Source organism: Ictidomys tridecemlineatus, chromosome 4 (assembly GCF_052094955.1).
Source record: "Ictidomys tridecemlineatus isolate mIctTri1 chromosome 4, mIctTri1.hap1, whole genome shotgun sequence".
Taxonomy (NCBI): domain Eukaryota; kingdom Metazoa; phylum Chordata; class Mammalia; order Rodentia; family Sciuridae; genus Ictidomys; species Ictidomys tridecemlineatus.
The window spans coordinates 42,251,049-42,275,793 of NC_135480.1; the positions used below are offsets into that span (position 1 = coordinate 42,251,049).

Consider the following 24,745-nt stretch of genomic DNA (forward strand, 5'->3'; position numbering starts at 1 on the left):
ATTAAAAAGTGGGCAAATGATCTAAATAGATACTTCTCAAAAACAATACAAATGGCCAATAAAAACATTAAAAAAATGTTCAGTATATTTAGCCATTAGGGAAATCCAAATCAAAACTGGTCTAGTAACTAACTCATCCACTACTTATATAACATAAAAGTCTGTTTAGCTTTGAAAAACTAAACAGCTACATACTGAGATACTATTATGTGATTCTATGTCACCCCAGTCAAATGGCCATTATCAAAACAAAAAAATAACAAATGCTGAAAAGAATGTGGAGGAAAGGAAACTTTTATGTGTTGTTAGTGAGAATGTAAATTAGCACAATCAGTAAGAAAAACAATATACAGGTTCCTCAAAACCTAAAAATAAAACCATCATATGATCCAGCTACTACTCCTGGGTATTTATTCAAAGGAAATGAAGTCAGCATACAAGAGATATCTGCATACCCATGCTTACTGCAGCACTAATTCACAATAACAAGGATAAGGAAATCAACCTAGGTGCTGGTGCCATTAATGGATGGGTAAAGAAAGTGTGCTATATATGCACAAAGGAGTATTATTCAGCTATAAAGAATAAAACTGTTATTTGCAGAAACATAAATAAAAATGGAAGAAGCAAAATAAGCTAAACACAGAAAGACAGTGTCACTTATTTTCTCTCACATGTGGAAATTAAAAAAAAAAAGAATTACCTGAAAATAGAAAAGAGATTATTAGCGAAAGGGAAGGGGACCTGAGGTAAAGGGAAATGAGGGGTACAAGACAAGGTAGAAGGAAGCGTGGACATGAGCAAAGTGTGATATATGCATGCATGAAAATGTCATACCCATTAAGTTGTGCAATTAATATGCATGAACTATAATATTTTAAAAAATTATATTAATTATATTCAATAAAAAGAAATTTCCTTTAAAACATAATAATAAAAAATTTTTAAATAAATGAAAAAAGAAAAATGTAAATTTAAAGGCAAGCCTAAATCTGGAAATTCATTAATATAAAAGGCAAGTAATGATTTATTAAATAACATTCGAATAGCAATGATTTAACTTTTAAAATTACATTCTTATCTAGGAAGGGCTTCCAAAATAAAGAAAAATTCGTGAACAGCTGAAGACAAAAGCTATCTACATTAAGCCATGGAATAGTTAGTGGACCACAGAAGAAGGAAACAGATGTATATATCTGCAATATATGATGTCTACATTGCTATACTAGATTACAAGTCCATTAAACATCTGTGTCCAATTTTGGAGGGTATGTTCCTTTTTTGTCCTTCCTTGTTGAAAATACTTTTAAAAGGCAACCAAAAACAAAACAAAACAAAAGCTATGCTATAGCTGAAAAATGGCTCATTCTAAATTTCTGTATCTTTACTAAACTATGTACATTTTAATTTAAAAATCTGGTCTTTGAAATGTGGCTAGAGATTGAAAATAATCAAGTATCTACCAATTGCTCATTGTTTCAGCCAAGTAGGACTATCTAAAAAATGTTGGATAAATTTCAGAAAGCATACTTGCCCCTTGTTTAGTTGTATAATTAGTATTTTTCAACTTTTCAACCCAGAAATCCTAATGAAATACCAAAATATAAGGAGGACTTATAGAATTTAGAAAATACCATAAATAATATTTACACTCCACGAAGATGATTAACAATATTCTGGTACAAGCTTTCTTTAAGCCTTAAATGCAAATTTCACTAGAGAACTAAGGGCATTCAGAATTTTGATTGCCATAAATTACAGTGTCTCATGTTGTACCTAAGTCATTTAATACAATGGCTAGATTTTCACTTAACTTATGCTTATACAAAATTGCAGAGAAGAAGATAATGCCAATATTTAAGTTACCCCTTTATGGATAGGAATAAGGGAAGTTCTTGGGTATCTCTTCTTGAATACACTGATCTGATTTCCTTAGTGAAGAGCTTTCGTAAACACCCTAGCTTCCAAACAACCAGCTCCATTCATCTCATGTGGTGGTGATTCTGTACTCTATATCACCATGACTTTCTAATAAAGGCAGATATCATACCTCACTGGCTCTCCAAAGTGAAGGGTGCCCTTTAACATCAGAGTCTAACTAGTACAACAGAAATTACAGACTATTTTAAACAGAGGAAAATTAATGCTGGAAGCTGATTACAAAGGAGATTAAAAAAAAATGTCATCAAGAGAGACAACCAAATCACTGTCAAAGGAGTCCAGAACTAAGATCAGTGGATGTTGTAACTATGACAGGCCTGACCAGTGGGAACTGAAGTCACAAAAGGAACAGCAACACTAACAGAATTAAAATGAGCAGAGGAATGACTTGGCTCCCTCTTCCTTAAATCTTCCCTTTGAGTTCCTAAAACCTAGGGGGGAGAGTTCGCTGTTACTAAAGCCTAGAAAGGCAATGAGTTTCCCTTTGAGTTCCTAAAACCTAGGGGGGGAGAGTTCCCTGTTATTAAAGCCTAGAAAGGCAATGAGTGCTCCATGTAAGTACAGAAGAAAGCAGGAAAAGGGTATAAAATGGATCTGAGGGCAAAAAAGTCCAAGACCATTATGACTTTCAATAAAGTTCCCATCATAAAGATATTCTCGTTAAGTATGCTCCATCCAGCTAATCTCTCACTTCCGTTGTTAACCAAATGACTCTAAGACTTCAATTGCATATTAATACTTATGGATCATCTTTCAGATTTTGAATGAAAAACTCCAAGAAAATCAATATCTAGAAGCGTAATTCTGCCAGGCAGGATAAGAATAATCCAACTAGTTAGATTTATAAAAATGTTCAACTGAGGTAACAGGAAATTTGTTCTCATCTCTTTGCTTATAAAGTCTAACTTGACTAATATAATAGATGCATTTTGCAAGAAAAATAAAATAGTCCCCAGAGAAATGATGTCAGACAACTTTTAGCATAAGTTATTTGAAACTACTTCTAAGTAAATGTTTCAACTGTGCTTTCTCCAAAGCATCTGTTTGGTATAGTCTTTAGAGAGCTGTTGGAATTGTTAACTATTGATTCAATTTGTATCTTCTCATTCAACTCAAAAGTGCTGATACAAATTCTTTGCTATGATCATGAAGAATAAAAATATTGTTATTAAGAACTGGTATTTAAAAAAAATCACAGAGAAAAGGGAACTCACACACTTTTGGTGTAAGCAAGTACAGTCATTAAGGAATAGTATGAAGGTTTCTCAAAAAACTAAAAATAGAATTATCACACAATGGAGCTATCCCACTGCTGGGCATATATCCAAAGGAAACTAAATCAGTACATCCAAGACATACCTGTACTCCATGTTTACTCGTTTACTATTCACAATACCTATGCATGAGTAAGGAAGATGTATATGCACACAACGGAATGCTATTCAGCCATAAAAAAGAATGAAATCCCATCATTGTGCAACATGGATGGAACTCAAGGACATTGTGTCAAATGAATGAGTCAGGTACAGATAGAGAAACACCATATCTTCTCACTCACTTGTGGAAACTAAAAAATTTCACTTAATTTAAGCAGAGAGTAGAATAGTGGTCTCTAGAGGCAATAAAAGGTAGGGGAGATGAGGAGTACAAACAGATTGTTACCTAATACAGTTAAATAGGTAGAATGAATACTAGTGTTCTGTAGTTCAGTAGGGTAACTATAGCTTACAATAACTTATTACATATCACCACAAAGAAATTATGAATGTTTGCAGAAATGGAAATGCTTCTAATTACCATTACATATTGTATACATTTGTCAAATTATCACAATGAGTCCTATAAAGATGGACAATCAGAGAAAAAAAAAGAAAAAAACTCATTGCACTACTTCACATATACAAAAGTACCTGCCAAGAACAGGGATTACACTTGGCTCTAAATTACAATGAACTACTATGTTAAATTAGAACATTTCAAGAACTCCCTAAAATTTCTACTTTGCTAGAATTTTTACCATGTATACTTAAAATTTATAGAAAATTATAAAGTAAAACTTGTTTGTAAGTGTTATGATAAATTTGTTTCATGAAAACATATGTAAAAAACAGAGCTTTAAAAGAAAGAACTCTCCAAAAGTTTAAGAAATCTTTGCCTATTGGAAATTCTCTTATATCTTCATCAAACTGGCATAACAAAAAGTCCAATTACTTGGTAAATAGCATGAATTTTAATTTATATGCACTTCAAAATAAATACTCTGCCTTGACTCATGATTTTAATTGTAATCTAGAGCTATGTAACATTCTCAAAATTTACTATTTTAATAATAGCAGTATATTATATTTTATGTGATAAAGGACACTGATTAAATAGACTAATGGATCACAAAGATAGAACATCTGGCATGATAATAATACTGAAAATATCATGTGAATTTTAATGCAATAGTCTAGAACATCTTTATTAGTCCTTGTAAACTTTCAGGCAAATATTTAGGTCTTCATAAATTTAGAAAGTAGAAAAATAGTAATTTTCAAATTATGATTTTAAAGGTAAAAATGTAACATTCTTTTATAAAAAGATAGTGAATGGAGAGTAAGTGCTACTTTAGAATAAACTATCATATTGTTGCTATTTTTAAAATACTATCATCATTCTGTCATTTTTCAAATATAATTTAATGCAACAAAACTGCAACCTTATTTATTACTTCTCTATTTTACCAATGGAAGTAGCTTCTACTATGAACACTCACCATCCACTCAGATATAATAACATCCACTTTTTCTATAGGAAGATGAACTTCTTCAATTCTTCCTTTAATTAGTATGATAGTATCTTCCAGTTTATTCAATCTGAAAATTATCACAATAAATTGTATTAGGATGTGAAAAAGATTCTGGAAGCTAGTTAAATTACATAAAATTTTTGCCAACTATTCATATTATTTTGAGAAATAAAAAAGTATGTTCAGAGTTGATTTATCCCCTACGTCTTATAATTACTGTTTGGTCACTCCAGGAATGCCCAAAAATGCCTCTGGTTAATTTTGGCAATACACAGTACTCATAAGGAAATCTTCAGCCTGAGAAAATTCTCAATGTTATTAAGAATACATGCTTTTATATAGATCTTTTTTTTTTTTTTTTTAAAGAGAGAGTGAGAGAGGGGAGAGAGAGAGAGAGAGAGAATTTTTTAATATTTATTTTTTTAGTTCTCGGCGGACACAACATCTTTGTTGGTATGTGGTGCTGAGGATCGAACCCGGGCCGCACGCATGCCAGGCGAGCGTGCTACCGCTTGAGCCACATCTCCAGCCCTTTTATATAGATCTTAATAGCATCCAACATTTTCCTGTAAAATTTTTCCCTTGGAAAGTCATATACATTAAATATCCTTCCACCATTGAACTTGGGTGATCCTAAGGAAATTTAGAGAGAGAATTTTAATTCTGATGATTGTGTCTTAATAAGGAAAAAAGGAAGTGTGGCGGAGACAGATCAATACTGACATTAAAAGTTGGTACAGAAGAAAGTAATTTGTCATAGTGTTGAGGAAATGAGAAGGCAGAAGCCTTTACATTAACGTCCAGGTCCTCTCACACTTGTCAGCTAAGTGACCTTCACTAAGTATTTTAATAATTTCACTGGGCCTGTATGTTCACAATAAAAGAGAATGACATACCTGCCCTACTTACTTCACAGGCTTTTTGGGTATCAGATATTTGTGAAAGCTATGTATACATCTCAAGCACTGTATACTATATAAATACACATTGTAAAAAACTTAAAATCCTCTCCCAAATTATTGGACCTTGCCCAATGGCATACATTAGATATTTTTATGTTTAATCATAAGCTTAGCACATATTTTCCAACATCTCTTCTAGTATTTGAAACAAAGAGATAACTTAAGGAAACTAAAGTAAGGCTAAGTTTTTCCTTTCCTTTTTTTTTTTTTTTTTTTTGCCAAGGAGATACCCATCCCCAACTTCATCAAGGCATTATGTACACACAATTATATGCATTCATTTTTAAGGATACATTATATTGAATTTTGAGAAACACTAACATGTGCATGCCTGCCACCACATCTATAGAGATTATTTCCATCTCCCTGAAAAGATCCAGAAATACCTCTTCTCAGAAAATCCTCCCATCTACAACCAATGATTTTTTTTCTTTCATTACCTATTAGAATAATTCATATTTTATAGAGGTCTGTAGTTACAGGATCATACTAAATGTACCTTTTTGTGCCTGCTATCTTTCAATATATAAGATACATTTTAGATTTATGTATTTTTTGTGTGTATCAGTAGTTTGCTTCCTATTATTAGTGAGTACTCTACTGCATGGATAAACTACAATTTTATTTACCCACACCTATCGATGGAATTCTGAATTGTTTCTAACTTTGGGGTCTAACTGAATAAAGCTTTATAAACACTGGGATACAAACAGAATCAGTGTACCAAATGGTAGTATATACCTAACTTTTTAAGAAAATGCTCATTTGTTTTACAGAGCACATATATAATTTTATATTCCTAATATGTGCATTCCTGTCTCCACATGCCTGTAACACTTATTAATGTTCATCTTTTAAATTTTAATTGTGCAGCAAGATCCCAAGTACAAGATAAACTCTATCTTCCTAATAACCAATTATTGTTTTATGTGCTTGCTGGCCATATTCCCACATTTACTTTTCTTCATTTTTTTTTTTTTACCAGATTAGTATCTATTGAAACAGTACTGAAAAATTTTGTTGGAACAATATCACTAACCAACCAATGGAATTACTTTGGCATCTGTCAAAAACCAGCCATCTAGGTGTGGATTTATTTCTGGACTTTGAATTCTGCACCCACACTGACTGCTAGAGGGATTCATACACTCTTTTCAGCAGCACTCAACTTTTTCTTCAATAGAAAGCTTTGGCTTTAAAACAACTTAATGATTCGAAGATGAACATCCAGACTAACACAAAGGTGATATTCCAATCCTGTGCTCTTCTGGCTTGCTCAACAGGCCAAGGTGAGGGGAGAACACGATTTGCCATCTCTAGTTAACTTTTCTGGAGGCCCCTGCTTATCTGCAGTACAATTCAGGCTATAAATTCACAGACTGTGTTTCAGAAAAAAGGAATTAATGGGAGGAAAGAAAACAGAGGGGACAAAACAATAACCAGCCCAATAACAGGGGCTATTCAGATGATTTTTGAAAAAGCATGTGAAAGAGAGGAATTATGTGGGGTGTCTATGAAGGAATTATTAACAAGCTTTGCAGTGAATATTTCAAATCCTACTGTTCATTAGGGGTTACACAGGCATATTATATGCCTAAATGATTACAGAAAACAATAACATGAACAATATCTGAGAAATACATAGCAGGGAGATACTGACCAAGGTCAGAAGATAGACTGTGGAGAAAGAAATTAAAATAGCTGATCTTGGGGGACTGGTTGCTGGGGGAACATTTATCTCCCAGGTGAATTTAATATTTAAAGTGACTTAATATCCTTGCAACATCTGGGAGAAGGTTGAAAATAATAACAATAAACTTTGATATATTTTAATTTTCAGTGTGTTTTGTGCTCTTTACAGAAATACAACTGATTTTTATGTTATTTATGTATTCAGTATACTGATAGTTTTATTACTGTATTAACTTGTTTTTAGCTTTTCTTCCTAAGATCTACATTTATAAACACAGCATTTTTGAGTAAGAACAGTTTTGTTTCATTTCCAATTCTTAAATTTTTCTTTTTATCATCTCATTGCATGAGCTAGGACTTAAAGTGTTAGATGGGAGAGAAGTGATGGCTTGTATTCCTGTCTTGTTCTTGAACTTAAGAGAATGCTTTCAGTAGTTTATCAAGATGTTATAGGTTCTATTTTCATAGATACTATATGTAATTTTAGGACATTATAGCTCTTGTTTTCTAAGGTTTTAAATACATAGCAGATATGCTGAATAGGTAATGAATTTTAGCTGCAAATATTGAAATGATCTCAACAGATTTTTCTGGTTGATATTCTCATATTTAATCAACTTTGTATTCCTGGGAGAAACTACCTTCCAATATATTGCCCTCATAGCTTGTTTTCTTTCTTCCTCATTTTTTTTTTTTCTCGGTGTTAAGAGGTTGAATCCAGAGCTTCCTGCACACTAAGCACTCATTCTACTAATGACTATACTCTCAGCCCATGTTTATTAAAATATTTTTTTACTTGTCAATGTACCTTTACTTTATTTATATGTGGTGCTGAGAATGGAACCCAGTGCCTCATACATGCTAGGAAAGTACTATTCCACTGAGCTACAACACCAGCCCTCAGCCCATATTTTAATTAGGATTCTCATATATATGTTCATGAATGAATAACCTGTGATTTTTCTGCTCTACTGCCTTAAAATGGTTTTGTTATCAGGGGCCCCATATATTGATGATTTCTTTTTTAAAATTTTTTTTGTTTTCTGTGTTTTTTAAAAAATATTTTCTTTTAGTTGTAGACGAATACATAGCTTTATTTTTTATTTATATGTTTTTATGTGGTGCTGAGGATCAAACCCAGGGCCTCATGCATGGGAAGCAAGCGCTCTACCACTGAGTCACAACCCCAGCCCTGATGACTAATTCTTGACAAAAATGACATGCAAGTAGAAAGGAAAGAAGGATCAGGACAAATAGTTCATTTACACAGAATATAAAGGTGGAAAAATGAGAGAACAAACCTGAACCACTACTTCCTAAACAAAAGCCCATGGTTGTAGATTATAGACCTAGGTGTAAAAGGCCCAATTAAAAATCATTTATAAATAAATACACTCTCTATAACCTCAGAATAGGTAAATATTTCTTACTCAAATCACAAATAATAACAACAATAAATAAGAATGTTGCTAAATAAGAACTGAGAATTTTATTTCATCAAAAGAAAATATGAAGACGGTGAAGATAATCAAGAATAAGACTTTTGTATTATAAAAAATCCATATACAACTCAACTCCAAAATATGTAATAGATTATCCACAGATAAAGAAGAAAAAGACACAACTCAAAAGAAACCTAAACATAAGGAAATGATCACATGAAAAGGTAATCAATCTCATTAGCAATTACAGAAACAAAAATTAAAATTGCAATGTGTTACTGCTACATAAGCAATTAGAAAATGTTTAAAAGGTAGAGTATAACAAACACAACTATTATAAACTACTTGTTTAAGTATATATTGGTATGTCTACTTTAGAAAATAGGCTGGCAACACACAGGAAATTTGAAGACATATGTAACCTAAAGGCTGCAATTGTACTTGTAAGAATATACCTCGTAGAGTTTGCATCAGGGCACACATACAAAATGTTCATAATAGAATTTTTTATAGTTACCCATCTGACAGAGAAAGGGAAGTAGATGTGGGTAGGATTCTGAAGTGGTAGCATTGTTCTATCTCTTGCCTTGAATAATAGTTATCACATATTTATTTATTTTATTATTTATGCATACTTATGTATACTAATGCCCACTTATGCTTTTGTTTATATCTGTTATATTTCATAGATAAAAAGAAAAAATGCTTACATTTGAGTTTTCAAAAGGTATTTATAAAACCCTGGTGAAATTACTAGTTACTTGTTATTTACTAAAATAATTTTAAAGACTTTAACAAATATACTTCAAAGAAAAACAAAGCACAGTTCTTAAAAGAGAAAAATATTCCATTGCCTAGAAATACCTTCTGAATGGTTTTGCTGCAACAAGATCTGTGTTGTGTAAAAGGCCATCTGCTCAGGCTGTTTATTGCCTACTACAAGTCATAATCCTACTTGCATCAGTAATTACTTGTTGTTCAAATATAAATAAAAAGAAAGATTATGATTTCAGAGAAAACGGGAAAAAAAGACAAAGCCCAACAATTCCCAATAATATGGACTACAATAACTCAACGAAAATCATCCACATAGATAACTTCTTTCATAAAACTGTTAATCTTTATTACCATGTGATTTTTTCCCATTCATGAAAAATTATAGATTTTACTCAGTTTTCTCATGTGGCTAGTCATAAAACCATAATTCAGCACAAAAACATCCTAAATAAATCCTATCTTTGGAAATACCTGCTAAAAAACAAGCATAGCTTTTAATCTATAGAAATGACATTGCAATAAAAAGGCTATTTTAAATAATTCTCATAATTAAACCAAAAAACAACTTTTTCTGAGTGGAAATTTTGTTAAAACAACACACACTTTCCTATCTTTATTTCTCGTCTTAAAAGTAGCAATTTAACTTCATGATACAAGGAACATCATCATGATTAATTGTCTTGTACTGTGCATGCAGAGATAAAAGACACTGTTCATGCACTTAATAATATCGTTTAAGAGAGAAGGAACCATTAATGGCATAGGGCACCAATGGAGCTCATATAGCAAACCCTTAACCAGGTAGGTGACACCTGACTTTTGACAGGAAAAGACAGCATCACAAAGATATATGTAGGTCTGGGAGTGGGCATGGTCATGTGCATGTACACTACTGCCTGTGCGTCTATGTGGGAGAGAAATTTAAAGAACTATAATAATTAGCATAACTACAGCCAGAAGAGGTCCTACGCAGGGACAATGTTGGGAGGTATTCTGAGAGATGCTAATGAGTCCAGATTTTACTTAAACAATGGAACACAAGAAGACAGACAAGCAAACAATAATAAGTATCATGGAGTTCACATAATGAACACCTAATCAAGTAAGTGGCATTAAAAGTTAGTCACAGCTGGGCACAGTGGTTTACACCTATAATTCCAGCAACCTGAGGCAGAATGATCCCAAGTTTGAAGCCAGCCTCAGCAACTTAATGAGACCCTGTCTCAAAATAAAAAATAAAAATGGCTAGAGAGATAGCTGAGTGGTAGAGTACCCCTAAGTTCAATCCTTAGCAACCAATAAATAAATAAAGAGTCATAAAACAATTCTAAAGTTAACCTAGAAGAATAGGTGGATGACAATGACTTTTTTTTAAAGAGCACATGAAAGAGAGGAAAGGAATACTCTAAGAGATTTAAAAATATACAAGTTTAATATTACTTTGTTTCCAGTTCAGTATATCATCAAAGTTCACATATTTCTATTTTTCTCTCTTCAGCATAGTGAAATGACAGAAAAATATAAATGCACAGATTTTGGAGGATACCAAGAACCAAAGATTCTGATAATTTAGTAAGAAAATAAAGAAATGAAAAACCTGTGAAGGAGAATTGACAAATCTGTGAAGGAGGACTCAGTGCCCAGTGAATACATCAGAAAAGATTATTATGGATGTGGGAGCTAAAAAGTGACAAAGGAACTAAAAACTTATTGGAAGAATTATGTCCTGACCAAGTCTCCCTTTTTTCCTCTCAAAGAGAAAAAACAAATCCACACTAGCGATCTTTACTAAAGAATCTAGTCCTCCATCCATAAATAGAAACAAAAAGTAAAGATCTTTTACCATAAAGCAGGGGACAAATGTATGCATATTTCATGGAAAATAGGCAGACAGAAACATAGGTCCTAAACCTGGACCCAAAACAAGGCTATTTCATGAGCTTCCCCCTCCCAAGTATATATCACTGGTATTTACTTTTTTTTTTTTGTATGAGCAGTTGATCCCAGGAGCACTGAACCACTGAGCAACATCCCCAGCGGTTTTATATTTTATTTTGAGACAGTGTCTTGCTAAGTTGCTTAGGGCCTCACTAAATTGCTGAGGCAGGCTTTGAACTTGTGATACTCCTGCCTCAGCCTCCCAAGTTGCTGGGATTATAGGCATGTGCCACTGTACCCAGTCTGGTATTTACATGTGTGTAGCTATGAAATTACTAATACTGAGGACATTTATTGTTTGAAATGAGCAACAACTCAGCTTTGAACGTAATGAAAATGTTACTGGACTCCTATGTCAGAGGCCTAACTGTTGGGGTCCCAACAAATCAAGTCCAAAATCAAATGGAAAAAGTAATGGTAAAAAGTAGCAAAGGAACTTTAATATAGCTACACCATAGGTAAAGGGGACTGAGCATTTCCAGTCCTGTCTTTGAGGGTACTAACATGAGCTCCATATTATACAGATAAGGGGACCCAAAGTATGCACAGTCAAGCATTCTTGGTCAAAAGGGGATCTAATTGATCATTACCTCAGGATTGGACAGGTGGTGCCTTGTCAGTGGTGATAAGAAAGTTGCTGTTGCCTGGGGATTAGTTTCTACTCATCATAAAAACCTTAAGTGTAATAAGAATTGTAATGCATCAAACTGACATTTATTTTTTAAAAAATCAATTAAACAAACAAACAAACAACAACAAAAAAAAAACCTCTTATGGATCAGACCTGTTGTTCCTGGAATCCAAGATGAACAACTCAAAGAAGCTAGATGCAAAATAGAGTCAGAGGTGCCAAGTTGTTATACATTTGTAGGCCCAAGGGAAGAGTCAATGTTTTGAGCAAAAGCAGCCTCTAAGTCCTTGTTAAAAAAAATACTAATGAAAAGGAGCATTTGGATTCAAGCAGAGACAATGGGTTTTCAGGCTTTGGTGATGGTGGTTAACCTGTCTTGTCATGTGATATGGTAGGTATCAGAAATTCATTAATTTATTTACTCAGAGTAAGTATTTACATTGAATGCCTACCATGTGCCAGATGGTTGGGATGCATCATTAAAAAGAGAAAATTCCCTGCCTAACCTTGAGAAGCTGATATTTTAGTACAACTGACTTTTGTATGGATTTAATTTCCTATGACTTAAAGCTCTTAAGACTATCAAGAAAGATATCAAAATGTCAACAATAATCTCTGACAGCAGGATCATAGGTCATTTTTAGTTTCTTTTTCATCATCTCTTATATATACATCTTATACATCTCAGAAAACATCCTTCTTTTCCTTTTTTTTTTTTAATTTAAAAGGGTAGAATTGGGTAGAAACATAGGTATCACTCTACCACAGGGAGCATTGGGAAATGAAGACAAAGTAGAAACAACTCAAGAAATTATTAAGAGCAGCTATATCCATTCAAATAAGAGATACAGAAATATTAATACAGATATGGATTTGTGAAACATCAAGGATGGAACATGGCAGATTTGAGAAACATTAAGGATTCTCAATTAAAAGAATCATGTCTCCAACAGATATGCTGGGTAAAGGAGAAAGAAAAATCAAGTAAGAACCCCAGGCTTTTAATTTGGATCTGTAAGAGTTAACACAGGAGATCTGCTCTACTATGTTATCCCCATAGGCATGACAATGATTGATCAATCTTTAAGAGAGCTCTTAGAACATTCAACATTATTACTGGGTAACAAATGATGTTATTAGCCTAAACCAGTGGGTCTAAATAAACAAGAATGACTATATGTTTAAAAGTAAACAGAAGATTCATGATACACACCTGGAGTCTGATTCAGATCTGTACTATGGCTGGTAACATGTCAGATTTATACCTACATGAATAGCACTCTTTGAGAACTAAAGACACTAAGACTCAGCAAACTTCTCTGTGTATTAAGATCTCATGTGTCTTGAGATTTGAAGCTGGGGTGTAAAGAGGGATGTCTTGAAGTATGTCTGTGACCTCTTAGCCTATGGGTATCTTTTTACCTGCTATTCCTGCACTGTAAACTTTGCTATAATAAATCTTAGCCCTCATCAGTGTTCTGTGAAAAGCAAGCCTTTTTGTTTTCAATAGGCCAACATTTTGTACTGTTTCTTTAGAAATGTTCTGCTGTGCCGTTTTTATGTTGTGAAATAGTAGCTATTTTCATATAGTTCATATGCATCTCTCCTTTTCCTTCCATTTGAAATAGTGGGGCAAAAATAAATTCTGTTCTGTTTGTGAACAGACTTTTAAAAGAGTATGCAGGAAACAATTTATTGTTAAGACCTCCAATTACTGATTCATCAGTCAGTGAGGAGGTAGTATAGCACACTTATCTCAGCATTTGGAATCATATGACTTGAATTCTAATTTTGGCTCTTTCATTAATTAGCTTTATAAAAATGGGTAAATTGCTTCTTTAAGCTTGGTTTCTTCACTTATAAAATAGGGTTGTTTAAAACAATCTTTTCCTAAGATTGTTTTAAAAATTTAATTCCTTTATGGTGCTTTGCAAAGTGGCTGGCATGTAATTGCTTAATGTTAGCAGTAATTATAAGGTTGTTAGTTAATAGTAGTACAACCACCATCCACATGTATAATACTATAGAATTGGTTTGGAACATACAACAATAGAAAACAGTTAATAGTAGTAGTTGTATGTGAGGCTTGGCATCAATGCCTCAAAAAATACTTTACATTTGGTTATTTTTTAAAAAATGATCATTTATTACAACTATCCTGTCAAAATTAAACTTTTCTGTATTCTGTTTTACAATTTCTATTCTTCTGTGATATAAAAGGTAAAGCTTTAGTTTCATTTTGTACTCTACTCTCTTGAACTCTTTTCTCATATTTATCTGTTCTTGCATATTGGGCCTTTCTGTAACTATCATTAATAAAACAACTCTTCTGATTAACAGGTTGTAAACTGTCTTTCTTATGAGTATATAAGCCAATTGTAAAATCAATTATGACTGATTAACCTAAGTACTAAAATTAAGTGTTAGGGGATAAACTAAATCCACTTTGCCTTACTTGTAAGCCATTGTGGAACTTGTGTAAGAAAAAAAAGTAAAAGGGCTAATATTGTTATGAAAGAAGGAGATATCTCTCTTAGTCTTATTATTCTAGACAAAAGCTTTACTAAAACAGTCTGTATTTGATAGCTACTATAGACAAGAAAATCTATTAAATATTTGCTAAAGAAAACATTACGATATAAATATTTGGTTAGGGGACTGGGTTGTGACTCAGTGCTTAAGGGCTTGCCTAGCATGTGTGAGACACCGGGTTCAATCCTCAGCACCACATAAAAATAAATATATAAATAAAGGTAGTGTGTTCATCTACAACTAAAATATTAAAAATAAATAAATATTTAGTTACCTAGAGAATATTCTGTCAATATCACCACAAATATCAGTAATTTCTAATTTTATTTTTATGTTTAAAGGGTACTAGAGATTGAACCCAGGAAAGCTTTAGCAGTGAGCTACATACTCAGTCCTTTTATTTGGAGACAAGGTCGCGGAAAGTTGCTAAGAATCTTGGAAAGTTTCTGAGGCTGGCCTCAAACCTGCATCCCATCTGGCTTAGCCTCATGGATTGCCAGGATTACACATATGCACCACTACGTCCAGAGATAATTTCTAATTTTCTATTAGAATTAGCCATAAGTAAAAAGGGAAAGAAAATATAAAAATAACTCTCATCCTTGAAAACATTACCCAGCACCACTCAATTCAAAAGTGACTAGCTTAATCCAATTTAAAATCTTATTATTCTAGACAAAAGCTTTACAGTCTGTAACAGTCTGTATTTGATAGCTACTACAGACAAGAAAATCTATTAAATAATTGTCCAATTTTAGAACAAATTTGCAAGCCTTAAAAATATATCTACCTTATGATATCCATTGCCTGGTAAAGTATTTCAGATTGATCAACTCCAAGAACTTTCCTTGCCCCAGCTTTAGCAGCAAACATAGAGAGAATTCCAGTTCCACATCCAACATCCAACACCACCTGGGGTAATAAAAAAAAGACATTATCACAAAGGTCTTCTAGTTCAAACTTTATTCGTACAATATGGTGTTTCTGGGTAGATACAGAATATGATAAAAATTTTAAAGTTCACTGTTCAAATATGGTATTTTCTCCTTAAGGAAACTGAAGATATTGCAATGGGTTGTTTTAAATTAGTAACAATATAATGGCCATAGTCTATTACAATTAGGCAAAACACTGCTAAATTTAAGAGATATTTTATATGAAACAAGTAATTTCTATAGACTTCTTGATAGAAAATTATTGTTTTTAATTTCCTTTTTGTCCATATGTTCAAAGTTAGGCTCAGTAATTCTAAATTTAAAAAAATAAAAACTTTTTCAACTTTGAGTGGAAACAATTAAGCAAAAAAGTCTGATCCAATACAATTTAATAATCATTATAAAGAAATCAAGAATGTAGAAAATGACCATTTCCCCCCCATCTCAAATTGAATATCTTATTTTAACAGAACAAATACAACAACCATAGCGGGGAAAAAAAGCCTCTGCAGAATTCAGTAACTTGAAGATTTAGGTTATAAAAATAATATTCCATTATTAGTGAAAGAAAGTATTTAGAAGATCCAAAGTTTAAGATGATTTGAAAGTAGGTGGGAAGCAATTATTTCTAAAATCAAGAATTTTATGTTTTTCTTGGAATAGTACATATTGAAACCTGCTCAGGTCACAGTAAAAATAAAAACAAGTCACCCAGGAAACATATTAAACAAAACAACACTTGGAAGTAAACTATCCTGTGAAACTACTAAAAACCTTAGTGCTTTAAATCTTTCATTACCAAAGCTCTAAAAAAAATCCTATATGCTTGTCCTAAATACAAAGTTATTATAGTGCCCTTCTAATGTAAGTACAGAGTAAGCATTGCTAAGTGCATCAACTCATAAGACCAAATCTGTCTTAATGATACATGCAAATTTCTTGAAGAAATTAACAATGAATAAATAAAAGAATATAAAATAATGTTAGAAATGTTATAAAGAAACATTAAGTCAAGGTTAAAGCAGAGGAAAGGGCATATACCCCTTTAAACTTTTAGACAGCTCTGGGAATACTTTTTAAAATATATATATTTAGCTATACATGAACACCATAACTTTATTTATTTATGTGGTGCTGAGAATCAAACCCAGTGCCTCACACATCTTCGGCAAGTGCTCTACCACTGAGCTACAACCCCAGCCCCTGGGAATACTTTTTGAATATGTGTAAGCAGAGAACTGAAAGACTTAAAAGAGTGTGTCATGCAAAGATCTGTGGAAATATACTCCAGCCATGGAAAGAATGATATTTAATACAAGGCATAAGATCCCAAGCAACGCAAGATGGCCCATATGGCTGAGCTTGGTGGGAAAGAGGTCATGTGGAAGTGAGGGCAGGGATTGGGAGGGGAAAAATCACATGGAGCTCTGAATTTTTTATTCTAATAGTAAGTAACAAAAAGAACAACATATCTGTAAGAATTTATTATATTGCTGGCCAAGTATTTCATTTTATCACTAGGTTATATATACATGCAGGTTTAAAAAATACATTTCTTATGTATCCTTCAAGAGATTTTTATGTATTTAAGAATCCACTACAGCTGCTCCTGCACAGGAATCCTGGCTGCTGTGTCCACACAGGTCCCCTGGCCTCAGCATCTGAACAGGACCCTTGGCCACCTACCCATGTGGGAACCCTAGCCGGCTGCTGATCTCGTGTGGCTACACATCTACCAGCTTGGGGCTCTCCTGGTAACTCCATCTTGGGCACTGCAACCAATGCCATAGTTGCCTACACCTGGGAACACTGGACAGGGTCTGGAGACAGCCGCCAGCCACAACACTGCATTCCATAGAGCTGCATCTCCAAACACGATGCCCAACACCACTGCCTGGTGGGACCTCTGAGAGCAGCTGCCTCCATCTTGGACACTTTTGTCACCAACTTAGGTTATTGTTGCTACCGCCATCGCCATCTTCATTTGTGACACCTCCAGCTTGGGATACCAGCTGGGGCCTAGAAGCAATATCAAGGTACCTATAGTCCCCTGACTCCTCCCTCTCCCTGCAGCCACAAAACCAGCACAGTGCTTGCAGCTACATGGCCAGTCCTCAGCTTACAAAACCTGGTCCTGATCTGCCCCAAACAAAACAGCTCTCCACAACAGGTGTGTGCAGGCCTGTGAGAGAGAGGTTCCTGATTCGGAAGTAGAAAGGGAGGAGATGAGACACAGTTAAGAGACTAAATTAGAAGACCAGGAATTTTGAGGTCTACAGGCAATATAAGGAGATAAGACCAGGCACCCACATCACACAAGCGGGCCTCAAAGTGAACTCCAACAGAAACAATCCTTTAATTTACCTGGATCAGTCTACTGGGGACTGGGATGTCTGATAGCAATATTATAGTTGTGTTGAATATTCTTTTATCTCCTGTTTTTACATTTTGTTTTTCTTCATTTTTATGTTTATTTGTTTTTTGTATTCTTTCTATTGTCTTCCCACTTACTTGTCTGCCCCAAAATACTTTCTCTCTTTTCTCTTGCTCCTAGCCAACTTCTTTTGATTCCTCTTTCACACTTCCTAAGATCTAATAACTATACCCTCACCTCCTACCTTCTTAAATCTCATTCTACACCCTACCCCTGGTTCTCTCTTTGTCCACCATCAGAAGCTATAGACCCTTTTGCAAACCTACTGTTTATACAGTAGATAATAATTAAAATCACCATTTCTATATAGTGTGACAAAACCATAAATGTCTTAATAGGAGCTATTTGACTTAAGGCTGTATATTGTTTGCATTACAATTTATTCATATTGATTTCCCCTTAAAGGAGAGGTACTGGAATCTTGCAGGGACACTATAAACCTACAGAGTAAAAACTGTAACACCTTAGAAACACACTGTTAGAAGAGAAGACACACGAACAACATGAAAAAACAAGGGAAGAAAGTACCCCAAATAAACCAAGATACCACATTATTAGAATCCATGGCCAGTACAGCAGAAGAAATGTCAAAGAAGGAGTAGGATGTTCATAATTACAATGTTCTGAGAATTAAAGGATGATATAAGAGAGCAAATATAGGAAGCAAAGAATTATTTCAATAATGAGATAGTGATTCTGGAAAAAAACAAACAAACCCCCACAAATGAAATGAAGGAAACAATAAACCAAATAAAAAACTCAAAGTTAATCACACAGTGAAGATGGTAAGAAACCATGAGCAGAACTTTCAAAAATTATGGGATAACATAAAAAGACGAAGAATTATTGAGATAGAGAAAGGCATAGAGTTATAAACCAAAGAAATGAACAATCTATTAAATGAAAAAATATCAGAAAATTTTCCAAACCTGAAGAACAAATTGGAAAATCAAATACAAGAGGCTTAGAGGAAACAAATGTACAAAATCACAAGAAATCTATACCAAGGCACATTATAATGAAAATGTCTAGCATACAGAATAATGAGAGAATTGTAAAAGCCACAAGAGAAAGGAATCAGATCACATATAGGGGGAAACTAATTAGGATCTCTGCAAATTTCTCAACCAAGCCCTCAATGCTAGAAGAGCGTAGAATAACCAAGCTCTGAAAGAAAATGGATACCAAACAAGAATCCAGCAAAATTAAGCTTCAGATTTGATGATGAAATAAAAACCTTCCATGATAAACAAAAGTTGAAAGAATTTACAAGTAAAAAGTCTATAGTACAGAATATCCTCGGCAAAATATTCCATACGGAGGAAACAAAAAACAACAATGAAAATCAGCAAAGGGAGGTATTACATTAAAGCACAAACCAATCAAGAGAGAAACCAAGTCAAGTTAAAAACCAAAACTAAACAGAAATGACCAGGAATACAAATCATGTCTCAGTAATAACCCTGAATGTTAATGGCCTAAACTCACCAATCAAAAGACATAGACTGGCAGATTTTTAAAAAAGACCCAACAATATGTTGCCTTCAGGAGATTCACCTCACAGGAAGACATTCACAGACTGAGGGTGAAAAGCTGGGAAAAAACATACCACTCATATGGACTGTGTAAAGAAGCAGGGATTTCCTTCCATCCTCATTTCAAATAAAGTAGACTTCAAGCCAAAATTAATCAAAAGGGATAAAGAAGGATATCACACATTGCTTAAGGAAACCAACCACACATTCAACAAGACATGCAATTCTAAATATATATGCCCCTAGTAAGGGCATGAAGGTAGAAGGAGTTAGACATCATTACCTTAAATACATGTATGAAGACACGAATGATGTGAAAATACTTTGTGTACAACAAGTGACTTGAAAAATTGTGCTCTATTTAATGAATTGCATTCTGCCATCATGTATGTAACAAGTTAGAATAAACAAATACTTTAATAAAAAAAATATATATGCCCTATAACAATGGAGCATCTACGTTCAAGCAAACTCAATTTTAAGAGTCAAATAGACCGCAACACAATATTACTAGGTGACTTTAACACACATCTTTTACCACTGGATAAGATTTTCCAAACAAAAACTAAACAAAGAAACTATAGAACTCAGTAATACAATTATCAACTTAGACTTAACCGGAATACATAGAATATTTCATCCATCAAAGAGTGAATACACTTTCTTCTCAGCAGCACATGAATCCTTATCTATAGACCATATATTATGCCACAAAGCAACTCTTAGCAAAAACAAAAAAGTAGAGATACTACCCTGCATTCTATCAGATCATAATGGAATGAAATTAGAAATTAATGATAAAATAAAAAATAGAAGCTACTCCAACACCTGGAGACTAAATAACATGCTAATGAATGAACAATGGCAGAAGACAACAAAGAAGAGATTAAAAAATACTTAGAGGTACATGAGAACAATGATATAAATTATAAAAACCTCTCAGACACTATGAAGGCAGTACAAAGAGGAAAGTGCATTTCGTGGAGTTTGTTCCTTAAAAGGAAACAAAAGTCAACAAATAAAAGTCAACATTAAATTTCAAAGCCCTAGAAAAAGAAGAACAAATCAATACCAAAAGTAGTATAAGACAGGAAATAACTAAAATCAGAGTTGAAATCAATGAAGTTGAAACAAAAGAAACTGAAAAAATAGACAAAATGAAAAGTTGGTTCTTTGAAAAAAATAAATAAAATTGATACACCCCTAGCCATGCTAACAAAGGAGACAAAAAACTCAAATTACTAAAAGCTGTGATTAAAAAAGGAAATATCATGATGGACACTACAGAAATACAGAAGATAATTGGAAATTATTTTAAAAAGTTGTACTCCAATAAAACAGAAAATATCGAAGACATTGACAAATTTCTAGAGTCATATGATGTACCTACTCTGAATCAGGATGATATACACAAGTTAAACAGATCAATTTCAAGCAATGAAATAGAAGACGCCATCAAAAGCCTACCAACCAAGAAAAGCCCTGGAACAGATGGATTCATAGCTTAATTCTATAAGACCTTCAAAGAAGAACTAATAACAATACTCCTTGAATTATTCCATAAAAAAGAAAAAAAGGGAATACTTCCAAACTCATTCTATGAGGCCATATCACCCTGATTCCAAAACCAGACAAAGATACATCAAAGAAGGAAAACTTCATACCAATCTCAAATGAACACAGCTGCAAAAATTATCAGTAAAATTCTGGCAAATCAGATACAAAAACATATTAAAAAGGTAGTGCATTTTAAAAAAATCAATTAAAAAAAAGATAGTGCACCATGATCAAATGGAATGCCATACCAGGAATGCAAGGCTGGATCAATATACGGAAATCAATAAATGTATTCATCATACCAACAAACTTAAAAATAAGAATCATGATCATCTCAATAGATGCAGAAAAAGCATTCAACAAAATACACCTCTACTTCATGTTCAAAACACTAGAAAAACTAGGTCTAAAAGGAATATATCTCAACAATGTAAAAGCTATCTATGCTAAGCCAAAGGCCAACATCATTCTAAATGGAGAAAAATTGAAAACATTCCCTTTAAAAACTGGAACAAGATAGGGATGCACTCTTTCACCACTTCTATTTAACATAGTCCTTGAAATTCCAGTCTGGGCAATTACACAGATGAAAGAAATTAAAAGGTATGGGTAGGAACAGAAGAACCCAAACTATCCCTATCACTCAAACTATTACATGATTCTATACTTAGAGTATCTGAAAAATTTCACCAGGAAACTTCTAGAACTAATAAATGAATTCAGCAAAGTAGTAGGCTATAAAATCAAAACCCATAAATCAGAGGCATTTCTGTACAACAGTGACAAATCCTCAGAAAGAAAAACTAGGAAAACTACCCCATTTAAAATAGCCTCAAACAAAATAAATTAGTTGGGAATCAATGAAAGAGGTGAAAAACTACAATGAAAACTACAGAACACTAAAGAAAGAAATTAAAGAAGCCCTTAGAAGATGGAAGATATTAATTCTGCCTATCCCTTGTTTTTGGATAGGCAGAATTAATATTATCAAAATGACCATACTACCAAAACACTATAGGTTTAATGCAATTACAGTCAAAATCCCAATGACATTCCTCAGAGAAATAGAAAAAGCAGTCATGAAATTCATCTGGAAAAATAAGAGACCCAGAATAGCTAAAGCAATCCTTAGCAGGAAGAATGAAGCAGGTGGCATCTATACCAGACCTTAAACTATTCTACAGAGCAATAGTAACAAAAACAGCATGGTATTGGCACCAAAATAGACTTGTATACCCACGGTACAGAATGGGGGACACATAGACAAACCCACATAAATACAGCTAATCTCATACTAGACAAAGTCGCCAAAAACATATATTGGAGAAAAGATAGCCTCTTCAACAAATGGTGCTGGGGAAACTGTAAATCTATATACAGCAAAATGAAATTAAGCCCTTATCTCTCACCATGCATAAAACTCAACTCCAGGTGGATCAAGGACCTAGGAATTAGAACAGAGAACCTGCACCTATTAGAAGAAAAAGTAAACCTAAATCTTCATGTTGTTGGATTAGTACCCAACTTCCTTAACAAGACTCCTATGGCGCAAGAAATAAAATCAAGAATCAATAAATGGGATTGATTCAAATTGAAAAGCTTCTTCTCAGCAAAAGAAACAATCTGTGAGGTGAAGAGAGAGCCTACAGAAAGGGAGCAAATTTTTACCACATGTACATCAGACAGAGCACTAATCTCCAGGATATAAAAAGAACTCAAAAACCTTCACACCAAAAAAACCAAATAACCCAATCAAAAAATGGGCTAAGGAACTGAAAGATACTTCTCATTCAGAAGATAATATACATGTAATCAACAAATGTATGAAAAAATGTTCAACATCTCTAGCAATTAGAGAAATGCAAAACAAAACTAACCCTAACCCTAACCCTCACTCCAGTCAGAATGGCAGTTATCAAGAATACAAGAAATAATAAGTGTTGATGAGGATGTGGGGAAAAAGGCACACTCATACATTGTTGATGGAACTGCAAATTGGTGCACTCAACATGGAAAGCAGTATAGAGATTCTTTGGAAAACTTGAAATGGAACCACCATTTGACCCAGCTATCCCACTCCATGGTTTATATACAAAAGACTTAAAAACAGCATACTACAGTGACATATAGCCACATCAATGTAGCAGCACAATTCACAATAGCTAAATTATGGAACCAAACTAGATGCCCTTCAATAGAAGAATGGATAAACTGTTTCATATATACACAATGAAATATTACTAAGCATTAAAAGAGAAAAATCATGCCATTTGCACGTAAATGGAGGAATTGGAGAATATCATGCTAAGTGAAGTAAGCCAATTCAAAAAAACCAAAGGCTGAATGTTTTCTCTGATAAAGTGGATGCTGATCCTTAATGGGGGGTGGGGAAAGGATGGGAGGAATGAAGGAACTTTGGATAGTAAAGGGGAGGGAGGGGAGGGCAGAGGGCATGGGGGTAGGAAAGATGTGGAATGAGATGGACATCATTACCCTAGGTATATGAATGAAGACACAAATGATGTGACTCAACTTTGTGTACAACCAGAGAAATGAATAATCGTGCTCTATATGTGTAACATGAATTGAAATGCATTCTGGTGTCATGTATAACAAATTAGAACAAATAAATTAATTTTTAAAAATCCACCAAATATCTTTCCTTTGCAGTTTTAGACAAATGTTAACATATTATACCCATGAGATATATACTGCTATTTTTAAACTAGGAATATCATTTAGAGATCTTTCCATGTCAGTTTATAGAGCTCCTTTCTTTTATGTAGCTGTATAAGATTCCATATTATGGCTATACAATAATTTACCGATCCAATTCTCTACTGATTAGCATTCAGGTACTTTTTTGACATTTTACTATTGCAAGAAATGCAATAAATAACCTCTTTTTATTTATAGAATAAATCTATAGAATATATTCTTAGATGTTAAAACACTGGATCAAAAAGAACATACATATTCATAATTATGCTAGAGGTAAGTACAATGATCTCCATAGGTAATTCTACTCATGAAGACTCCAAAGGGCAACATGTAAATGCCCCTTTCCTCGGATGAAACTAGCATATGGAACAAAAGAAAAAGTTTTGAGATGTCTGCCAAACAAAAAACAATGATAATATTGGTCTAGTTTTAATATATATTTATTTGTCTTACCGTGAGATTTAGATCATTCTATACATAAACTATCTACTTATATCTTTTCCCCATTTTTCCACTGAGTTGCTAGTTCTTTTATCAGTGTAATCAAATCTTATGAAATAAGAATTCTTCGGGGTTGGGGATATAGCTCAGTGGTAAAGCATGTACTTGGCAAAAATAAAAAAAGTTCTTTTTAAATTAAAGAGATTAAAGAAATTAACTCTTTATGATTTCATAATAATTTCTCTCAGCATATTTTTTGTCTTTTGATCCAAATGCCCCAATATCAGTCATTAAATAGTATGATTTCCCCACTAATTTGTTATTAGCCCTTAATAGTGACTAAAATAAATATATATATATATATATATATTGATCTATTACTGGATTTTATTTCTGCTCTGCTAATATATATATTC

General features: G+C 33.4%; 1 protein-coding gene and 1 long non-coding RNA gene across 16 annotated transcripts in view; one reads left to right on the forward strand and one right to left on the reverse strand.

Annotated features, from left to right (window-relative positions):
• The window catches only part of LOC144377075 (uncharacterized), a 121,283-nt gene extending 113,750 nt beyond the window's left edge, over nt 1–7,533 (forward strand). Inside the window, exon 5 of the long non-coding RNA XR_013437707.1 lies at nt 6,680–7,533. This is a non-coding gene — a long non-coding RNA (uncharacterized LOC144377075). The remainder of the gene's footprint in view (nt 1–6,679) is intronic.
• Prmt3 (protein arginine methyltransferase 3) overlaps nt 1–24,745 on the reverse strand; it is a 149,514-nt gene that overhangs the window by 102,024 nt on the left and 22,745 nt on the right. For all 15 annotated transcript variants that reach the window (XR_013437699.1, XR_013437698.1, XR_013437696.1 and 12 more), the window contains 2 exons: nt 15,497–15,618; nt 4,700–4,799 (listed from right to left, as the gene is read on the reverse strand). Coding sequence is in view for 4 of the 15 variants with exons in the window: in XM_078046345.1 (XP_077902471.1) it covers nt 4,700–4,799; nt 15,497–15,618 (222 nt within the window). In the remaining 11 variants the exon portion in view is untranslated. The remainder of the gene's footprint in view (nt 1–4,699; nt 4,800–15,496; nt 15,619–24,745) is intronic.